The sequence below is a fragment of the Rhinolophus hipposideros genome (assembly GCF_964194185.1).
Source record: "Rhinolophus hipposideros genome assembly, chromosome: 14".
NCBI lineage: Eukaryota > Metazoa > Chordata > Mammalia > Chiroptera > Rhinolophidae > Rhinolophus > Rhinolophus hipposideros.
Genome location: NC_138060.1, coordinates 27,325,673 through 27,347,482, shown reverse-complemented (window position 1 = coordinate 27,347,482; position 21,810 = coordinate 27,325,673). Strand labels below are relative to the sequence as shown.

The 21,810-nt window shown below is 45.9% G+C and overlaps 1 protein-coding gene across 1 annotated transcript; it reads left to right on the top strand.

Annotated features, from left to right (window-relative positions):
• Positions 1-1,354: 1,354 nt before the first annotated feature.
• LOC308507137 (uncharacterized protein) lies at positions 1,355-16,572 on the top strand. Its single transcript, XM_081071658.1, has 6 exons — positions 1,355-1,532; positions 6,299-6,376; positions 9,400-9,487; positions 11,681-11,810; positions 14,050-14,205; positions 16,024-16,572. Exons 3-6 carry the CDS (start codon positions 9,448-9,450, stop codon positions 16,091-16,093), a joined length of 396 nt encoding a protein of 131 aa, XP_080927784.1. The 5' UTR covers positions 1,355-1,532; positions 6,299-6,376; positions 9,400-9,447; the 3' UTR covers positions 16,094-16,572.
• Positions 16,573-21,810: the final 5,238 nt, after the last annotated feature.

The following is a 21,810-nucleotide window of genomic DNA, read 5'->3' as shown; positions in this document are numbered from 1 at the left end:
AACTGCAATGAAGGGGTGGAGGAAGGGGCATTGGAGGAGGGTGGTCAAAAGTTACAAGATAAATAAGTAGCAGGGATGTAATGTGCCCCATGACTGTAGCTAACACTGCTGTATAATGTACAGGAAAGTTGTTAACAGAGTAAATCCTAAGAGGTCTCCTCCTCACGAGAAAAAAAAATTTTTTTGCTTTCTTTTTTCTTCTTTTCTTTTTATTGTCATCTATATGAAAAGATGGATGTTAGCTGAATCTATTGTGATAATCATTTCACAACATGTAAATCAAACCATGCTGTATGTCTTCTACAGTGATGTATGTCAATTGTTTTTCAGTAAAACCAGAAGAAAACACAGCATACAGTATAATTCCCAGGTGGACAAAAACCAAACCAAACCACAACCGAAAAACCCACAATGAGGTACCACCTCACACCTGTTAGAATGGCTATTATCAACAAGACAAAAAATAACAAGTATTGGCGAGGATGTGGAGAAAAGGGAGCTCCTGTACACTGTTGGTGGAAATGTAAATTGATGCAGCCACTATCAAAAACCAGCATGGAGGTTCCTCAAAAAAGTAAAATGAGAACTAGCAAATGATCCAGCAATTCCACTTCTGGGCATTTAGCCGGTGAAAATGAAAACACTCAAAAAGATGTATGCCCCCCCCCCCGCTGCCCCCCGCTGCCCCATGTTCATTGCAGTATTATTTATAATGGCCAAGACATGGAAACAACCTGAGAGTCCATTGATTGATAAATGGATAAAGATGTGATATGTATATTCTGCCACAAAAAGGAATGAAAGCTTGCCATTTGCAACAACATGGATGGACCTAAGGACATTGAAGGCATTCATGCTGAGTGAAATAAGTAGACAGAGAGACAAACACTGTATGATCTCACTTATATGAGTATGTGGAACCTTTAAAAAACACAAACAAAAACAGCTCATAGATACAAAGAATATGTTGGTGGTTGCCAGGGGCAGAGGGGTGGGGGCTGGGGAGTGGCTCCACCTCTAAATTGGAGCACTGGTTCTGCAACTAGTGCTGGGCCTCCATCACCTTCTATTTAAGGACGTGAAGCTTCCAGCGTGGAGAGCATAGAGATTTTGGAAAGCAAGTGCCAGTGGAAGGGCAGTGAGGTAGGGGGTCCAGAGACCTTACTGTGTGACTTTCAACTGTTCCCTTGCCCTCTCCTGGCCTCAGTTTTCCCATCTAAACAGATAAAATGGGTTCTAAAGACTTTCAAGCTCCTTTATTTTTTTCAGTCTGATAGTCCAAAAAATATGTATGTTTTTTAACTTTACAGGGTTGGTAGGAGTAGACAGTGACTCCCCTTTGTGTATTGGCACAGACAAGAGACTTGCCAACCTGTCAGAAGCAAAGCATCAGTCCCAGCTCTACCTACCCACCGCCAGCTCCTGCCTCGTCTCTGAGTAACCAAAAGAGTGAAAACACCTTCTTGAATGTATGGAGCCGGATAAGTCCAAGAACTGGCCACACTTATCAGCAGGACTATGTTTGGAGTCAGGTGATGAACCTTTTATTAAACCATCATGATTTTGCCTGTTATTCTATCATTTACAAAAGCCAGTGTCGCATTCACCATTTCATTTGCTCAAAAAAGTAGCAATGTGGCCGGCAGCTTGTGAATTAATTCCGGAAATCATGCTGGATCAGCCACTGCTATTCTATTGATATTTTTAAGAATGATGGTGGCAAAGATCTTCCTGTATGCTTTACAGTTTATCAAAAGTACTTTCATTATTTAAATCCTTTGGGCAACTCTATTATTAATTCTATTTTAATATTAGTAATAATGACTAATATTCACTGAGTGATTTGCATGTGCCAGTCACTGTTCTATGTGCTTTACATGTTTTAACTCATTTAATCCTCATATAACCCTATGTGGTACAAACTAATATTATTCTCATTTTGTAAGTGAGGAATCTGAGGCACAGAGAGATTAGGTAATTTACCCAAGATCACGCAGCTATTAAGTACTGAACCCAGAGTCATCTTGTCTTGAGCCTTTCACAACCCCCACTTTTCCTTCCTTTGTGAAGGCCTGATCTCTGAGCTTTTCTGCATCTCTCAGCATTTTCCAGGGACCAACCATGTATCAGGCATAGAGATAGAGGAAGTGAAGAGAATCATGCAAGACGGTCTCAGTCTTCAAGGAGGCCTCAGCTGGCAGGGAACATAATCCAATTAGTTAAAAAAAAAAGAAGAAGGAGAAGGAGAAAGGAAGAAAAGAAAAGAGAGAGAAAGAGAAGTGTGCGCATGTGTGCAGATGTTCTGGCTGATGAAACCCCCTGGGGAATTCAGGGAAAGTTCCCCAGAGGCAGCAACACATGAGCAGAGCCCTCAAGCAGAGATGATCAAGAGCGCTTGCCAGGCCTGGGGAACAGCCTATGCAAAAGCATGGTCATGGGGAAGAACATGTGTCCTTTGAGAAACAGAAAAATTCATTCACACCTAGAGTGATACTATTAAGGCACTACTTCCCTGCACTACAGCGAGTCCCATCTAATGGTAGAGTCTCAGACAATGGCTCCTTCACCTTTGCCTTCTGTCCTAGAGTTCTGTCTCTGTTTCTGTCTCTCTCTCTCTCTTTCTGACGCCTTATTGTTTAAGTTCATCTCAAGCAACACAAGATGTCTTGGCATGACATTAAAATCCCTGTGCAGGAGAGGGAAATCATAATGTGGCTAAGCATATGTCATGGGAGGGCAGGCCTCTGCCAATTGCTGCTGTGGTCATGAGCAGGTAGGTTGAGGGGACAGAGGTTGGCACACCCCATCTGCTAGCACAGGGAAAACAGAGTAATGACCAAAGGACTGACAGGGTCACAAGAGGGGAGGGCCTGGTTTGGAGAATTGACAAAGGGTGTGCCAGGCTGGGTGGTGACCAGGGGAAGCAGGTGGCAGCTGCTTAGGGTCAGGAAGGAAGCAGAGAACGGACGAAAGAAAAGACAGAAAGAGAAGGAAAGGGAAGAGAGGGAAAGAAATAAGTAGGGAAAGAGGGAGAAAAGGAGGACAAGAAAAAGTTAAGAGGTAGCCAGTCATAACTATTATAAGCACAGATTCCAGAGCCAGTCAACTGGGGTTTGTATCCCAGCCCCATAGCTGTGAGGTCCCAGTTGAGTCACTGAAATTCTCTGAGCTTTAGTTTCCTCATCTGTAGAATGGGAGAATGATAGCATCTACCTCCTAGGCTGGAGGATTCAATCGGTTAATACAGAGCTGGAACAGGGCCTGGCACATAGGAAGGACTATGTGAATGTTTGTTAAAGAAAAAGGAAGGGAAGTGTCATTTAAATGCTTTGGCAGTTGTGTCAAGCTGAGTCAGACACTGCCATTGGAGATGCGAGGATCCTATCTGGTATCATGGAAATATCTTTGAGAGTCATGGCCCTGCCAGATGGGAAGTCAGAATAGAATCAAATAATAACTACTCGCACATTCATTGAATTTCGTGGGGGAGGTTGGTGGGGAGTAGCAGCCTCAACAGATTTGTAAAGTAGAAAATATGGTATTAACATGTGAACTGCAAGGCCACCCAATTTTCAGGTTATGGGCTGGCTTCTGCTTTGACAAAACAGGGCCACTGCCAGCCTATTGGGGTCTTTGGTGAATGGGAAAGAGGGAAAGAGGCCCCTCTTGCTTCCACGGATGCAGGCCTGTGCCAGAACTCAAAGCCCTGTGCCTAGTGAGTGGGTCACAAACTGGATTTCTTCTCCCACTCACCCCCTCGACTGACTGTGCTGTACATACCTCCAAGAGGGTCCCAGGGCCAGGGACGAGAGTAAAGGGCTCAGCATGGTCCTCAGGTTGTAAGAAGAAAATCACACTGATTGTCTGCAGCTTCAGAACTCATTCCTCTGAGCTAAATCTCTGGAGATATGTGCACCCAGTCAGTTGAGAAGTTAACCCCAACTCAAACACAGATTTGAAATAATCTGTGTACATGTGGTATTTTAAGTATTTAAGATATTGAAGAGTTTGATGTGTAGAGCATCTAACACCTTAGTCTTGTGACTCCAATTTAACTCAGAAATTGACTTACGCCCGTGTTGTTTTTCATTCAACAACCTATGTGTTGAGCACCTTGCTACATGGGTGCCTGAGCTAAACCAGACAACCACTTCTTGACCTCATGAAGCTGATATTCTAGTGGAGAGACACAGCCACTAAACAATAACTATACCCAAGAAGTATATTTTATAGTACATTAGAAAGTGATAAGTGCATAGAAAAAAGAAAAAAATCGAGTAAAGGGGATGGGAAGTGCCAGGTCGCAGTATTTAGTAGGGAGGGGTCCCTGAAAAGGCACCATTTGAACAAAGACCTGAAGGCAGTGAGGAATAAGCCATGTGGATTTCTTGGGGAAGAACTTCCACGCAGAGGGAACAGCCAGTGCAAAGTCCCTAAGGCAGGGTGTGCCTGGCAGGTTAAAGTAAAAGTCATGAGGTCAACACGCATGCTCATAGCGACATTATTCACAATAGCCGAAATGTAGGAACAACCCAAGTGCCCATTAATGGATGAATGGATAAACAAAATGTGATCTATCCGTACAATAAAATATTATTCGGCCATAAAAGGGAATGACGTGATATATGCTACATCATTCCCTTGGACCTTTTTCATTCTGCTTAGCAAAATTAGCCCAACACAGAAGGACAAATACTGTATGATTCCACTTACATGAAGTATCTAGAAGAGGCAAGTTCATAGGGACAGAAAGTTGAGTAGCGATTACCAGGGTCTGGGGGGAGGGGAGGAGTGGGTGTTGGTGTTGAATAGATGCAGAAATTTGTGGGGGGCTGAGGGAACAGTTTTGGGTATAGATAGTGGTGCTGGTTACATTACATTGTGAATGTATTTAATGCCACTGAACTGTACACTTGGGAATGGTTAAAATGATAAGTATTATATTGTGTCTATTTTACTACAATAAAAAAGGTAATGTGGCTGGAACAGAGGGAGCAAGGGAGGGAGTTATAGGAAGGTCTGAAAGCTCAAGGGTAGAGGGCAGGTCATGGTGATTGTAGGGACTTTGGCCCTTACTCTGAGATGGCGGGGTCCTCAAGGGAGAGTTGGGAGTAGGTAGGGAAGGAACCGGATCTGACCTCTGGCTTCTGTGTTGAGAAGAGATAGAGAAGGCAAAAATACTGTGTGCTTGGCATACGTAGTAAACCCTTAGTAAGAATCAGTTGAAAGGATGTTTGTTGAATGTCTGGAAGGAAACACAGACTCTTAACAGTCGTTGCCTCTGGGAAGTGGAGCTGGCCTGGGAAGGAGATCTCATTGTCACAATGTGCTCTTTACTCTGTGGAGTAGGTAGGTACACGGGGTGAGCAGAGGGCTGCGAAAAGCCTAGCCAGCCACCAGGGGGCGCCATATGGTCATGTAAGATCCCAGGTTTCCAAAGCCAACTTGGTTTTCCTGGTTCTTGTTTGATGCCTTCTGAGACTCCCTCCTGCTGTCCAGCAGAAGAGGGTGAGCACCCCAACTGCCTTGAGTGAGAGTCAGTTCCCTCTACGAAGCTCCTGCACTGATGAGTTGAGCCCCCCTTCTCTTGCAGGGGCTCAACTGTGAGCCCAATGATGGTCCGGAGCTCAGTGTCATGGCACATGGAACATGTTCCCACCGGGCCTTGTGCCTTCAACAGAGCTCATGGGTTCTTTTCTCTGGGGGACTCAACTCCCAAATTTGCTTTTTTCACAGCCCTTCCATTGGAGTAAAGGACTCCTCCATTCAGCCAGGTGCACCAATCAAAAACCTCAAGGTCGTCTTTGACCCCTCTCTTTCTCTCACACCTTACTTCTAATCCATCAGCAAGTCTTGTCGGCTTTTGCTTTGAAATGGATCTAAAATATGCCCACTTCTCCTCACCTCGCTGTTACCCAACCATCTCTCACCTGAGTGACTGCAGTAGCCTCCTCCCTGCTCTCACTGCCTCTTCTCTTGCCCCCACCCCACCCTTACAGCCTCTGCCTCCCATGCAGATAGAGGAGTCCACTGGACCAAAGTCAGGCCACGTCCCTCCTGTGCTCAGCACCCTCCTGTGGCTCCCACCAAAGTCCTCATATTAGCCCACAGGGACCTGCCTGACCTGGCCCCGGTACCCCTCAGACTTATCTCTCACAACCTTCCCCCGGGGCCCTGGTATGCAGGCACAATGGCTTCCTGCTCCTGCTGTCACGGGCAGAGCATGGTCCACCTCCAGCATCTGCCTAGAACACTCTTCTCCCAGATTCCTAAATGCCTCTCTCCCTTTCCTCCTCAGGCCTCTGCGCAAACATCACCTCATCCTGACCACGCTATCAAAATAACACATCCCAGGCCAGAGCTGGGACCAGGAGAGGTAAGCGAGGCACCTGGGGTGCAAAATTTAAAGAGGTGCTCACTCTTAGGACTGTGCAAGCACCAGCCTCCTTTTTGTACTCTCAGAGCCCTATTTGCCTCACCTTGTTCCTGGCTGTTCACCAGCACCCCACCCCTTTACCCTCTGTGCCTGTGCCCTGCATTCATTCTCCTCATTACTTATGCGTATGTGCACATGTTTATCGATTGCCTCCCTTCCACTGGGATACCAGCTGCACGAAGGTGGAAACTTTTTGTGTTTGCTGCTGTATCCTCAGCCTCAAATGGTGCTGATACATAATAGGCCTTCAATAAATGTTTTTGAAGGAATGTGTGATCTTGGGCAAGCTCTCTCAGCCTCCATATAGAATGGGGATGATAATAGTCCATACCTCGCAGAGTTGTAGTGAAGTTTGAGATTGCGCATCTAACACAAGTCACATGGTTTCTGATATACAGTAGGCAATCAGTAAAGGTCATCTGTTGTTGTTATTCTTATTAAGCCACGGATATGATATTAAATAAGATAATGCTACTTGCTATAACAAACCAACCCCAAGATTTTGGTGCCATAACATAACATGTAATGGCTAGGCAGGTGTTCCTGGTCGATGGGTGGCGGAGGAGCTGGAGACCTCTCTGTGCAGTCATTCATTCCCTTCAGGATTGCAGAACAATAAAGTCACTGTCATCTTCAGCGCATGGCCTCCAGGGTCATTCAGGAGTTGATGTCCAGCCAGAAAATGGAAGAAGAGAGAATGAAGAGAGTCCATTTCCTTTCAACCACCTGAACCTGGACATCACTTTCACACACCTTCAGTGGCAAGAAGCAGTCACACAGCCTCTCCCAGATGCAAGGAGGGCTGGGAAATGTCCCTGGCTGGGCAGCTATATCCCACAACATCTCCACACCACACAAGACAAGCACATGTCTCCGGTGGACAGCTGGCCGTCTCTGCCTCAGATCGTTTCTCAGACGAGGTCTACACTCCACGCAAAAAACCTCAGGCTGAGCCTCTGCCAGGCTGCCAAGTCACCAACTTTAGCAGGCTGGTGTGAGAAAGGGCAGATACTTCCCCCCAGGTATTCACCGTGTGTACCTCAGCCCACGGAAGTGCTCCCCTGGATTGGAAAAGGTAGTGATGGAAATCTCATGGCCTCAGCTTCTCTGCTTCTCTCTCTCTCTCCCTCTCTCTCTCTCTCTCATCTCTCTGTATCACTCTCTCACATGTTTGGGAGTTGATTGGTCTAGAATGGCTTTGACTGGGATAAATGAGCTCTCCTCCATGTGGTCTCTCATCTTCCAGCAGGCCAACCCGGGTTTGTTCACAAAAAGAAAGGAAGCAGAAGCATTCACGATCTTTTGACGCCTAAGGACATTTCCCAGCCCTCCTTGCATCTGGGAGAGGCTGTGTGACTGCTTCTTGCCAATGAAGGTGTGAGAAAGTGATATCCAGGCTCAGGTGGTTGAAAGGAAATGGACTCTCTCCATTCTCTCTTCCGTTTCCTGGCTGGACATCAACTCCTGAACGACCTTGGAGGCCATGCGCTGAAGATGACAGTGGCTTTATTGTTCTGCATTCGCCAAGGGAATGAATGACTGCAAAGAGAGGTCTCCACCTCCTCCACCACCCTTCGACCAGGAACACCTGCACTAGCCATTACGTGTTATGTTATGGCACACTGTCATCTCTGCTGCCTTCTAGCCTCCTATCAGCCAAAGCAAGTCACAAGACCAGCATAGATCCAAGGATGGAGAACTAGAACCACTGCCTCTTTCTGGGAGAAACCACAAAGGGGGAGGTATCAGCTTGCAGGCTTCCATAACAAAGTACCACAGACTGACTGACTTAAACAATAGAAATGTATTTCCTCACAGTTCTGGAGGCTGAAAATCCAAGATCAAGGTGTCTGCAGGGTTGGTTTCTTCTGAGGCCTCTCTCCTTGGCCTGCAGATGGCTGTCTTCTCCCTGTCTTCACATGGTCTTCCCTCTGTGCATATCTATGTCCACATTTTCTCTTCTCAGAAAGATATCATATTGGGTTAGGGCCCACCCTAATGGTCTCACTTCAATTACTTACCTCTTTAAAGACTCTATCTCCAAATACAGTCACATTCTGAGGTCCCAGGGATTAGAACTTCAACATATGAATTTTGGGAGAACAAAATTCAGCCTATAGCAGATAGAGACTATGGCCATTTTTGCGCTCAATCTGCCACTAAATATCCTGCTACATCCTGAATAAGATGATGACCCTGTAAGATGGGTGTCAGTCACCGATTTGCACATTGGGGAGCTGAAGCTCTGAGATGGTAAGTGACTTGTGGAGCCAGCATAGGAAGCCTCAGGCCTTCGAATGAAAGGCTTTCTCACATTCTCTTTTCCCCACCAAGGGAGTGTGCTGGGACAGGTCCCAGGCTGGGCACAGGTCACCTGGAAAACCCGCTGTTCCTCTTGAACAAGCTGATGTGAGGACCAGGGCAGGGGCCAAACACAGGTGCCTTCAGTCCTCTGCCTTGCCTCCCTCCACCCTCCTCGTGGCGGGGCAAACAGAGAACACGCAGGACTCCTTTCCTTGACCTGAAAACACATTGGTTATTTCTTGGAACTGTGAACCCTGAATTCAAGACCCCAAGTGCACTATCTATCCTCCCTTACCCCTCCCGGACAGAAGGGGCACTTCATCTCTTGTGAGTCCCCAATTATATGTATATGTATACATGTTTCCCAGCTCTGTTGTCCCACTAGACTATGAGCTTCTCGAAGGAAGGAGTGCTGTCTTAGTCATGTACCAGCCATGTCCTAACTGTGAGAACTTGAGCAAGTTATTTAACCTCTCTGTGCATCAGTTTCCTCACCTGTCAACTGGGGATAATAAATAAGGACACTCCTCAAAGGACAGTGTGATGATTAAATAAGTTAATATATGCAAAGTGCATAGAACAATACCTGACACAGGGTCAGCGCTCATTAAATGTGAGCTGTTATTATTTTTGGTATTATCCCCCCATGCCCTACGTAGGACCTGGCCCAGGATTATTTGCTGAATGAAAACATTGATGAATTACGAATGACCATCAACTTCATGAGCAGAAGACCAATGCATGGGGGTGAGTGAAACATTAGCTGGGAGAAAAATAGGAATATCACCAAGTGCATTAAGCATTTTAGTTAGTCTCCTCCACGCCCCCGTGGTTTGGCCGCTGCCTTCCGCTCCTAATTTGGTTTGACCTGGATGGCACTTTAAGGATCAGAATTTGGAACATCGTCTTCTGCCTGCGTCCTGAGCCCCTGCGCCAGAACTAGTGGCCTCCCACGTGCCCCTCAGCCGCCTGCTTTAAATAGCTTCCTCTTGCTAACAGTTAATATGAAGCCTGAGGGGAGCAGAGCTTATATAAACTGGCCAACCTCTTCCCCCATTTAGCTGAGACCCTGAGTCCCGCCGCAAATCTCACCAGAGTGGGAGCATGCGGCTCCTCCTGCCAGCAGGGGGCGCCCCACTTTGTCTTAGGAGAGGCTCAGGGGAGCTCTGGGCGCACTTACCTGTCCCTGGTGGGACTTAGGCTGGTTGCATACCCTTAGATTGATGTGGAACGCAGCCTGGACAGGATTTTTAACGCTGCCCGTGTGATCCTGATGTCCAGCCAAGATTGAGAATCACAGCCCCAAAGCCTCTGCCTTCCTCTACCAGCCACGGGGGGCTCATTCTAGGCGTCAAGCGTGTCTCCCCTTCTCGATTCACCTTTTACAGGCGGCAGCAGCATTTCCAAGCTTCTGAGTTGTCCTTGTACCTCCTGTACAATTTCGCCCTAGCTACAAACTGCCTATTATTTACCTGGAACACAACTCACTTTTAAATATTAACCCTATTCTAGGCACATATGAAATTATAGTTTGGATGTATTTGTTTTCTTTAATATGCATTTAAATAAATGCTAAATTGTTAAAACTGAGACCCAGGTACCATCAGAATCATTCTGTGCAGAGCCAGGGGTACATTCATCACACGTGGGAGGGAGTAGAGAGGGGCCTTCCAAGGGTGGGATCAGGCAATAGAGATTGCCTTCTGGGGTTGCACACAATGAGCGGCAAAGGATGGTCTCCCAAGCCAAGGATAGCATGTGTATGCTGAACATGCTTTGACTATCTCCAGGGGAATACACAAGGAGCTAGTCCGCGCGGCTACCTCTAGATCTCACAGATCTTTTTCTCACTTTCAGAAATAAATCATTTTTTAAAAGAAAGAATAGGTTAACAGAAGGAAGCGTCCCAGATAAAGATACCAGTGCCAGCACTCTAACTTTGGCTGAGAGTATCCAAGCCTGTCCAAGCAGGAGAGGTGCAGACCTAGGGTGTGGACACCCAGTGCTTGGGTCACTGACTGGCCTCAGTGTGAGATGCTCAGGCTTCCTCAGGCCTCAGCCAGCGCAGGCCCAGAAAACAACTTTTCCTCTGAGGTCTGGCCCAGCAGGTGCTTTCTGAAGACATGTTGGCTGTCCATCCCATCCCTAGGTGCTGCGGCCTGCAAGAGAGCCAGGCTAAGCATGCCCAGGGCAAGTAGGAGGCCAGGAAGTCGCCAACACTGAGTAGTCGGAGGAGGCACCCTGGGGGCAACTCTGCAGCAAGCTCACATGGTCTGGGGGCCCTGAGGACAGAGCAAGGACCCCCAAAGACATCACAGAGCCATCCCAGGGCACCAGGTCTTAGCTCAGGGAGAGTAAATGCTTTCTTCCTGTCAGAGCTGTGCTGGTTGGTAAGGCTGTTGCTGAAGGAGTGAGGTATCCATCCCTGGAGGCATGCAAGCATAGACTGAGGAAACGTGTCAGGGAGGTTGGGGAGAATTTTACCCAACCCTGACCTTTAAGGGTGTTTGAATGCTGAGGTTCTGTGATTCCAACTCCCTGACACAAGCCCTGCCTCCTCCTCCTCCTGTGCTAGTGGGGGGAATGTGAGGGAAGGTGGGAGGTACTCCCCTGCCTCCACGCCAATCTCCTGGCCTCCCAAAGAAGAACCTAGGTGGGTCAAGAGCACTTCAGTGGAATGATTGGGGAGCTCCTCAGTCATTCAGCATCAAAGGTGATGGTTTAGCATTGATGTAGGAACTTGGCCTTGCAAAAGTGCCTTCAGGAACATAGGAGATAGTGGGGACCCTTGCTACCTCCAAGCCAGTTCCTCTCAGGTAACGTGGGGCCTCAGGCAGCACAGTGGGCTCCAACTCAGGCCTCCTGCACAGTTTGGGCTGCCAAAATATAAAAACTGCGATGAATTTAGTTCAATTTAAAAAGTGTTTTAAAATGTTGCAGTTTTATTACAGGTAATAACATTTATCTGGTACAAATTCAAAATGGATGAAAGGCCGTTTAGTGAAAAGTTCATCCCCATTTCATACTTCTCCACAGCAACCATCCATCCTTGGTGTCCTCCAGAAAGTCGGTAAGCATGCAGACAATACACATATCTCTCATGAAATGTGTTTCGAGCACCTACTAAGTGTAGGAGTGGGGGTAGGGGGTTATGACACACAGGCTGGGGAGTTAGACAGACCTCAGCTCACACTTCAGCTGGTAATATTTGGCCATGCCTACCTGCTAAGAGCAAATGTTTGCTTCCTGGGGACCAGGCACTGTTCTGTGACCTTTCTGTGTGTTTTCTCATTTCATTCTCACCATGTGTTAGTTGGGGTCCTTTGAGAAGTAGACACCAGTATGGGATTAGACATGACAGAGATTTACTGGGAAAAATACCTGTGAAGGAAAATGGAGAAGGAGTTAGAGGAAAGTCATCAGATTTAGCAAACAAAAATACAGGACACCTAGTTAAATTTGAGTGTTAGATAAACAATGAATACTTTTTTAGTATAAGTATGTCCTGTGTAATATGTCCCATGCATACTTATGTTAAAAAATTATTTGTTGTTTACCCGACATTCACATTTAACTGGTACCCTGTACTTTATCTAGAGGCAACTGAGAGAGTCACCAGAATGTCGTGCTGGTCTGAGCCCTGGGCGAAGCAAAGAGGGAAGGTGGGTAGTGTGGCAGGCTGATAATGGCTCCCCAAATGCCCATGACTCAATCCCCAGGACCCCCAGGTTACTGTTACCTTATATGGCAAAAGGGACTTTGCAGTTGTGATTAAGTTGAGGAGCTTGAGATGGGAGATTATCCAGGTGGACCCTGAATGTAATTGTAAGGATCCTTATAAAAGGGAGGCAAGAAAGTCAAAGAAGGAAATGAAAGATATAAAATGAGGCCCAAGGAGAGTTCTGTCGTACAGGAAAGGGCCTGTTGCTCTCAGTCCCTCAGTTGCTGGCTGGGAGCAGCCTGTGGGTACCTAGTCTCCATGCTAATGTTGCTTCCTTCAGACCACAGCAGCTGAGGCAGTCAATGACACTACCCATCCTTGGAAACCTCAGAGGCACACTTTTATCGCTCCCATACACCACCACCTTATTATTCTCATTCTACTACAAACATACCAATGCACAGAGAGGTTAAGAAACTTGCCATGGTCACACAGCCTTTAAGTATTGCTGCTGGGATTTGAACCTAAGTAGTCTGACTCTAGAGTCCCCACAATTTAACCACGATTTTAGAATGCTTCCTTCATGGGCTTTGGAGTAAAAACTGCCTCAAATAACTTTTGGAATCAAGTAAAGTGTATTTTAAGAATAGGCTAATTTAAAAAATATTATAGACTAATAACATCCAGTGTTAGGAATTATGTAGGGAAATGAGTAGTCTCAAATCTCATGTACTATAGGGGGGAATATAAATTGGGTACAGCCTTTAGTAGAGTAATTGGCAGTATTTGCAAAAATTTTAACTGCTCATGCCCTTTGTCCTAGTAATTTCATTTCTAAGTGTACTATCCCACAAAAACTCTCACGTCTGCACAAAGACAGGAGCAAGACTATTCATTACAGTATTGGGAACTGTGAGCAACAAACTATCTTTTCAATGGCAGTTATCTCTGCCTCCATCTGTTGGCCTCACCATACCTGAATAATAATAAAAATCTACATTTTAAAACACTGCCCCACTTCCATATTTGAAACATCACCCCTCAGTGTGTGGGATGTGGAGATCTGAGAGTCCAGATTCCTCCTTGGACGCACCCATCTGGAGATGTACTGTATGAAGCGGACACACCATGTGAGCAGCCCACAAGGACAATCATGAGGCGATGGCCACATGGTAACATGCTCGTCTCATCACCTCGACTACTCCCTTCCTCATCCTCACTGGCAATGCCCGGGGAGGCAATGCCAACCACCTCCAAACTGTGAACGGTGTCTCCCTCTTCAGAAGGATGCTGAGAGGTGGGAGTCATAAAAGGAGGCTCTAACATTTTCTCTGCATATCTGTATATTACATAAAATTCTAATGATACTCTATTACTTGAGTACATTTAAGATATTAAAAATGATGATAGGCTTAGGGGGAAAAAGGAAGCTTATTAAGTCAACAACCTTGTGTTTTGGCAGCAGGGGGAGGCGAGCGCTGTCTTTCACTGATTTGTCTTCGGTTTTGAAGTTTTGCTTTAATAGAAGCCTCCGACTGGTGCTGGAAAAAGGGCCTCTTACTCAGACCTGTTGGTACTTACTGCCTTTGACGCCTACATCTCCTCCAGTGTGCTCAGCTCCTGACGGCTTTCTCCTTCTCCTCCCCAGCAGTCTTCAGGAGCCTTTCATCAAAGGACAGTTACCGCCTCATTTGTCTCTGCCTCAAGCCTTGCCCCCACTGATCATGAATCTCCAGGAGCTACATAGATGCTTCCTGCAACAGCTGCCCCCTCAGAAAGCAACACTCAAAGCGCTATCCAGGAGGTGAGCCCTCAATTACACAATTAATTCACATAGGTTCAAATGCTGCTTCTGTCATATTTGCTGTGTGACCTTAGGCAAATTGCTTAATCTCTCTGAGCCCCAGTTTCTCCATATAAAAAAATGGGAATAAATTAGGATCTATCTCATTAGGTTGTTGAGAATTTGAATATATCTGAGACGCTTAACATAATCCTCAGAGTAAATGTTCATTTTCAATTGTCAGATTTTGTTATTATCAATCTTCCTGTTTGCTCATTTTCTAAACTAACACTTATTGCGTGCCTATCGTGTGCTTGCCCCTTTGTTAGTTCCCAGAGCTATAAAACAGAGTTTAAATTACTTGTTGTTTTTATGTCATAGGCTGGTTTGGAGCAAGAAAAGGTTGGGTTAGATACCGAGAAGAACTTCTAGTATGAAAGGTTAGCAGATTCTAGAAGTGGGGGGAAGGGAGTTGAGGGACATGACTCTTCTGTTGAGAGGAGACCAGGTTCAGAAAACATTTGGACTACTAAGACCTTCACTACTTTCTGAACCACACTGGTGGGGTGCTGGGCAAGAGAAGAGGAGAAAATAAGTATTTTTCCAGACAATATTTGGCATGGTTGAGAGGAGCCACATGAAATTTACAGCATTTTCCTGAAGCAGTAGATGACCGGTAGTTTGATTCTCAAGCCCAGCAGGGCCCAGCCTGGCTGGATTGGGATGGATAAGAGGTTGATGAGAAATAAATGAAATAGGTGCTGAAATTTCTTCTTTGCCAATAAAAGAAAGTTACAATTTGAAATTGGTTGAGTGTTTCCAGGAAGGGGATGTGATGGGGAAAATTCTCATCTATAACAACTCCTTTAGCTTTAGGCACCCAGGGGAGCCAACCGCTCAGCCCAGGGCCTCTTCCTTCTGCAGCAGGTGCTGGAGTTGGGACCCTGTGGAAGTTGATATTGAGGTACTTCAAACACAGGAATCTCACATGGTTCCAGAGGACCGCATTAGACCAATAGTTCTCAAACCTGAGGATCAAAATTCCCTGGAGGGCTTTTTACAGCACAAATCACTGGGTCCCAATCCCAGAGTTTCTGATTCAGCAGGACTGAAGGTGGGGTCCAAGAATTTATATTTCTCATAGTTTCCAGATGATGCTGGACCACATCTTGAGATGTGCTGCTGTGGATGAACCCTAGGATTCTGGGGCCAGGTCCATCCATCTCTGGCAGATGGGAGCCCAGAGGACTTGCCTAATACAATGAGCGAGGAGGTCATAGATTTCCTGGAGGAACAGGTACCTGAGTTAAGTCTGAAGCTGGGATTTTCCTGGTCAAAAAGAGGCAGTATTGTGTTGGCCAAGAAGAGAAATCGTTTGGTCTGTACAGTGTGACTGGATGGGGCGGGTAGTGGAACTTGAGCCAGGCAATGGGCAGCATCTATTTCAACAAGGGCCTTGAATGACAGGACAAGGAACGTAGCCTTTGTCCTGAGGGCCTGGGAGTGTTGCTGAAGGATGTCAGCAGGACAGTGACATGATCAGAGCTGACCGTAGAAATGATTTCTCTTCAAGGTAAGGGAGTGGGGGTTCAGGTATGATTATTTATACCCTCCTACTAATGAGGAAACTGGGGTGCAGAGAGTAGAACAATTTGCCTAACACCATAGCTTGAAAATGGCAGAACCAGGACCCGTCCTGGTTTGCCTGACATCAAGTGTGCTCTTCTGCCCACCACCCCACAAGGGTTTGGAGCACAGAGGCGTGTGCGTCCATTACTCCTGCCTCTGCCCTCAGCTCACTGGGCCTCATGTTCCGATCCACCCTCTCTTGGCTACTAGGAGGACCAACTACAGAGAGGGCCGAAGAAGCCGAAACTTTACATTACCAATGCTGTCTTCAGATGTGTGATTTCCCTGAGCCATCAGGTCTAGACATAAAAGGGCTGCAGGCCCTGCCCACCCTCTGTCCCAGCTGCCTCTTCCCTCTGCTGTAATGAGGCGCATTCTCAAAAGAGGTTACCGCAGCCCCACTTGCTGGCTCTGCTCTCAGCAGGTTTGGGGGCGTTTGGAGAGCCCTGGGGTTAAGGGTACCCAGGGCTTTGAGGGAGAGATGATAAAACTGGGACTCACGATGGCAAGATCTGGCCTCCCAGAGAATCCAATTACCTCCGTACTCTCACTGCAGATTTTACAAAAGCAAGGTGTATGTGTTTATGATATCCCCACCCCAGTGGGCAAACCCACACTGCCCCTTTTCCTCCCAAACCAATGGTTCTTGACTCTCCTACATCATAGACCACCCCTTTGAGAATTTGATGAAAGTTCAAATCCCTTCCCCCAACAAGAATTGAATGCAAACTAATAAATAATCCCAAGAGCTGGTATTTATAAACAATGTGTGCCAAGCATTGAGTTAAATGGTTCACGTGGCTCATCTCATTTCATTGCTATTGACGCCCTAGGGTTCATTTCATTGCTATTGACGCCCTAGGGTATTTTTTTGTTGTTGTTTTTTTAAAGATTTTATTGGGGAATGGTAACAGTACTTTATTGGGAAACAATGTGTACTTCCAGGCCTTCTTGCCAAGTCAAGTTGTTGTCCTTTCAGTCTTAGTTGTGAAGGGCACAGCTCAGCTCCAGGTCCAGTTGCCATTTTTTAGTTGCAGGGGGCACAGCCCACCATCCCTTGTGGGAGTCGAACCGGCAATCTTGTGGTTGAGAGGACGTGCTCCAACCAACTGAGCCATCTGGGAGCTCAGCAGCAGCTCAGCTCAAGTTGCCCTGTTCAATCTTAGTTGCAGGGGGCAGAGCCCACCATCCCTTGCGGGACTCGAGGAGTTGAACCGACAACCTTGTGGTTGAGAGCCCACTGGCCCATGTGGGAATCGAACCGGTAGCCTTCGGAGTTAGGAGCACGGAGCTCTAACCGCCTGAGCCACGGGGCCGGCCCCGACGCCCTAGATTTTGCTGTCTCCACTTTGCAAGTGGGAGACTGAGACACAGAGAGGTTGTTAGCTGTTGGACTGCTGGTTAGTGCTTGAGCTCAGCCTCTGACCTAGGTCTGTTGAACTCCAAAGCCTGCTTTTAAACCAGCTCACTCTACCACACATATACACGAGCATAACTTTGGGGGCAATATGAGGACCTGACAAACCCACAAAGGGTCTAGAAGCATCCTCCTGAGTGCTAGGGACGTAACTCACCCCCTCCCAAGTATCTCACAGTTCAGTAGGGGCAACATGCTTCCTGATGGTTGAGTTTGTGAAGGGAGAGCTGAAAACATAGAGGAGGGTCATCCAACCCAACCAGAGGTGTTAGGAAGGACATCCCGGAAAACTAATGTTATTAAATTGCCGGGTGTTAAAGGAGAGGTGGGTAAGGGCTTTCCTGGCAGACAGAATAGTGGGGGTAAAAACGGTAGAGGCCAGAAACAGTGTGACAATATTTGGGGGCAATTCACAGCTAAGAGAAGTGACAGCAAAGGGTGGGAAGCATGAGATCTGAGAGGTAGCAGATGACAAGCCTGAAATATCAGGTTTTATAGCGGTTAGGAGGCTTTCGCCACAAGTAACAGAAACCCCAACTAGAAGTGGTTTAAATAGTGAGTCAGTTTTATTATCCCACATAACAAGACGTCCAGAGGTCGGGTGCCTTCAGGATTGGTTATTTCTTTGTGGCTCAATGATATTGTCAAGGAATCAGATGTATCTATCTTTCTGCTCTGCCATCCCCAGGCTCATCCCCTTCTATCTCAGGCTTGTGCCCTCATGGTCACAAAATGGCTGTCAGAGTTCCAGGTATCAGTTGAGAACATTATGATATTGAAAAAAGAGGGATTATTTTTTCCCATGGTGCCTTTGTTTTATCAATAAGTAAACCTTTCCCCAAAGTCCCCATCTTTCCCCCATTGACATCCCATATTTCATTGAGTGATACAAACACCCCCAAACAGATCACTGGCAAGAGAATGGAATTTTCATGATTGGCTTAGACCCATCAAGATTCACCTCTTCAGAGATGCATGGCTGCTTAATATTTTAACAAAGCCAAGAAGAAATTGGAGAAATGTCTGTTGAGAAAGCAGCTAATGGTGTCTGCCACAGGTCCCGATCATGAAAAGCTTTTATTCTGAAGGAAATGAAAAGTCATCAGGGGTTTTAAAAAAGGGAAACATAGGGAAGGCCATGTTTTTAAAAGATCACCCAGCTGGCAAAAAGAAGGGTGGGTAAGGGTTCAAAAGTCAGGAGAAGAAATGGGGAAACTGCAATAGACCAGGTAAAAGAGGAGAAGAGCTGCCCTAAATTTTAGGCTGGGACAGTGGGATGAAAAGGAAAAGGTGCATTTCTAAGATGCTTGACATTTCTATTTTTAATTTCCAAGTGTTTGTTTGTTCCCTGACTGATTCATTTCTATATCATCTTGTACTCGTTTTATGGGTGCTATATTGTATCTTACTTCTCTGGGGATACCAATTACAAGGTATTTTCTTTCTTCTTCTTTTTTTTTTTTGACATCCTTTTTTGTTTTCAGAATTATCCCTGTTTCCTCTAGGGCTATTTTTTTCCCCTCTGTTTCTTTATCTTAGTCTCTTGTTTAGGTTTCAAGATTTCCTGAAATATTGAGATCATCCTTGAGTTTTTATTCAGGAAGAAGAGGAGCTAACCATGTATGATCAATTAGCCATCTTCAACCAAAAAAAAATCCTGAGTTATTTAAAATACAGAATCAACAGAAGTTGCTGGGTTAGAGGGAAGCACAGACATTCAAGCTCTGCAGAGAGAAACATCTAGGCTGTCTTTAAAAATGAGCTTGAGTTATTAACACTGATATTTGACCAGTACCTGACCCTTTCCACAAAGCCCTTTAGGTAGAAGACCTCAAACACACCAAGACCTTGTGAGCCACACAAGGAGAGACAGCCTATTCTTGTTGACTATACCTTTTCCTCCGGTGTGATTCATTAGGAAACTGTGTCTACATAGTGGTAGAATCTCTTAGAAGTCAAGCACAAGGTGTCAGGAAGACAGGAATCATGAGTTGTCCGTGGGTTGCTTGCCTGACATTGGACAAGTAATAGCTTTGAGCCTCAGTTTTCCCATCTTTAAAATGAGATAACTGTAGTATCTATATTGCCAAGCTGTTTGTGAGAATGAAATGAGACAGTGCATGTAATGTGCCTCACACAGGCATTGGAGGTGATCAACAGATGTAAGCTATGACTGTTATTATGGTTAATATGAAGGCACCATTCAAGTCAGGCTCTCTGTCTGACTCTCAGTTCATAGATGGGGTCATGGGAGAAGCAGAAGGGACATAGAGAGGCGCCCTCTCCTTCCAGAGGTTGCCCTGGGCTTGGGTGTAAGAGGCTCGCATAGGAGCAGGAACTGGTGCTGTCGAGAAAGAGGAAGGCTCTGCTGAGAAGCAATGCCAAATGAGAGTGAAGAAGGCTGCTGGGAAGGCAAGATAGAAGCAGAATTTAAATCTCAATTCAAAATTGGATTCTGTCACACAATCTATAGTGTAGAGGTTAAGAGCCTGGGTTTTGAGATCATACAGAACTGGGTTTTAATCTTGGTTTGGCAACACACTAGCTGTGTGATCCTAACCAAGTGTCTTTCCTTCTCTGAACCTCAGTACCTCATCCGTAAAATGGGAATAACCTCAATACTTACCTGATAAAATCATTGTGGGGATTACATGTGATAGCATATCTCAAGTTCTGAGTTCAGTGGGCAGCACATAGTGAGTGCTCAGTAAATGTAGCTTCAGTAATAATAATAACTATAATATTTCCTTTGGTATTCATGGGGATAAGGAGGTTATTAAAGTCTCCCATGATTCTACAAGCCAGACTGGCCTCTGACTTCACTATGGTATTATTATGTCTATTAGTCAGGCTGTGTCCATCACAGCCCCCAGGAAACAGCTGCCCATTGCAAAGGATACCTAAAGAGAGCTTAATGAGGAGACTTTTAATCATGGGGAGGACAGGGTTTAAAAAAAGCACATGAGATAGTGCAGCACCCTGAGGTGAGCAACATTGGGGAGCCGTTACTGCTCTGCAGGCTGAATAGACAAAGAAGAGGGCCGCATTGCCAGAACCCAGAGAGAGCTGGGGCTATGAGGATGAGCGGTCCCACAGGAGCTGTAGCATAGGAAGAATGGACCCCAGTATTCCTCTTCTCCCTGTCTCTGATCTCCTAACCACACCAGAGTCTGGGGGAAGAGGAGCAGTCTGTAGAGATTGGCCTACTGGATGCAGACAGGACAGAGAAGAGGTCTGGAGGGCAAACAGGGGAGAACCCAAAAGCCAAGAAAGTCAGTATCTGGAGTCCACCAAGCAACAGCCAGAGGTAGAAAAGGGCCCTGATGGGCCATAAGAAATATTAGTTATTGACAAGAGCAGTTATGATTTTGGAGGAAGAGGTGACAGGAAAACAGGTAACAGTCTTATGGGAGCTCCCTTATAAATTACTAAAGTTACTAGTTGTCTTTATCTTACTGATTTTAGGATTTTAGTTACTAGTTGTCTTTATCTTACTGATTTTAGGATTCTCTCTTTGTCATTTTAATGATAATGTGTCTAGGTATGGGCCTGTTGGGGTTCATCCTGTTTGGGACTCTCTGTGCTTCCTTCACCATGTCTATTTCCTTCACCAGGTTAGGAAAGTTTTCTGTCATTATTTCTTCAAATAGGTTCTCAATCTTTTGCTTTCTCTTTTCCCCTTCTGGTATCCCTATGATGCATATGTTGTTATGCTTGATGTTGTCCCAGAGGTCTCTTCAACTCTCCTCATTGTCTTTCTTTTTTTGATTCTTTTTTCTTTTTGCTGTTCCAATTGGGTATTTTCTACTACCTTGTATTCCAAATCACTGATTCGATCCTCTGCTTCATCTTTTCTGCTGGTGATTCCTTCTACTGCATTCTTCATTTCAGTTACTGTATTCTTCACTTCTGACTGTTTTTAAAAAATGGTTCTATGTCCTTTTATATGCTTGCCATCTCTTTGTTGAAGTTCTTACTAAGTTTCTTGAGCATTCTTATAACCATTTTTTACTCCTGTCTCTGGTAGGTTTCAATTTCCTTTACTTCTTTTTCTCAGTTTCATTTACTTCTTTTTCTCAGTTTTTCTCCTGTTCTCTCATTTGGGACGCATTTCTTTGTTTCCTGATTTTGGCTGTCTTTCTGTGTTTGTTTCTATGTGTTAGGTAGATCTGCTGTGTCTCCCAGTCTTGGCCTGGTGGCCTTATGTAGCAGGTGTTCTGTGGAGCCCAGTGGCACAGTCTCCCTGCTCTGGGAGCTCCAGGAGTGTCCCTTGTGGGCCATCCTGTTATAGTTGAACCTTGATTGTTACTGGCATGTCAGTGGGTGGGATTGACCCTTAGGCTGACTGACTGTGGGGTTTGGCCACATCCACAGCTTATGGGCTGCTGTGCGGGGGGGGGGGGGGTTACCCGACTAAGTGGGATTGGCCCCAGTGGGCTCTGGTGACTATTGAGACCATTCTTTGTGTATGTTGCTTGTGGGGCTAATTAGGCAGTGTTCTGATGTGGTCTGACGCCAACCTCCAAGTATGTTGGTGCTGGGGACTCTTGGGAGGGCCTCTGATGCAGGTCCAGGTCACC

Bases quoted from the DNA above. Each gene is read 5' to 3' on its own strand.
- LOC308507137 (XM_081071658.1), top strand. From the start codon at position 9,448: ATGACCATCAACTTCATGAGCAGAAGACCAATGCATGGGG. The intron at 11,811-14,049 runs GTAAGCATGCAG...TCTCCTCCCCAG, and splicing joins TGGTGTCCTCCAGAAAGTCG to CAGTCTTCAGGAGCCTTTCA. The intron at 14,206-16,023 runs GTGAGCCCTCAA...CTTGGCTACTAG, and splicing joins CTCAAAGCGCTATCCAGGAG to GAGGACCAACTACAGAGAGG.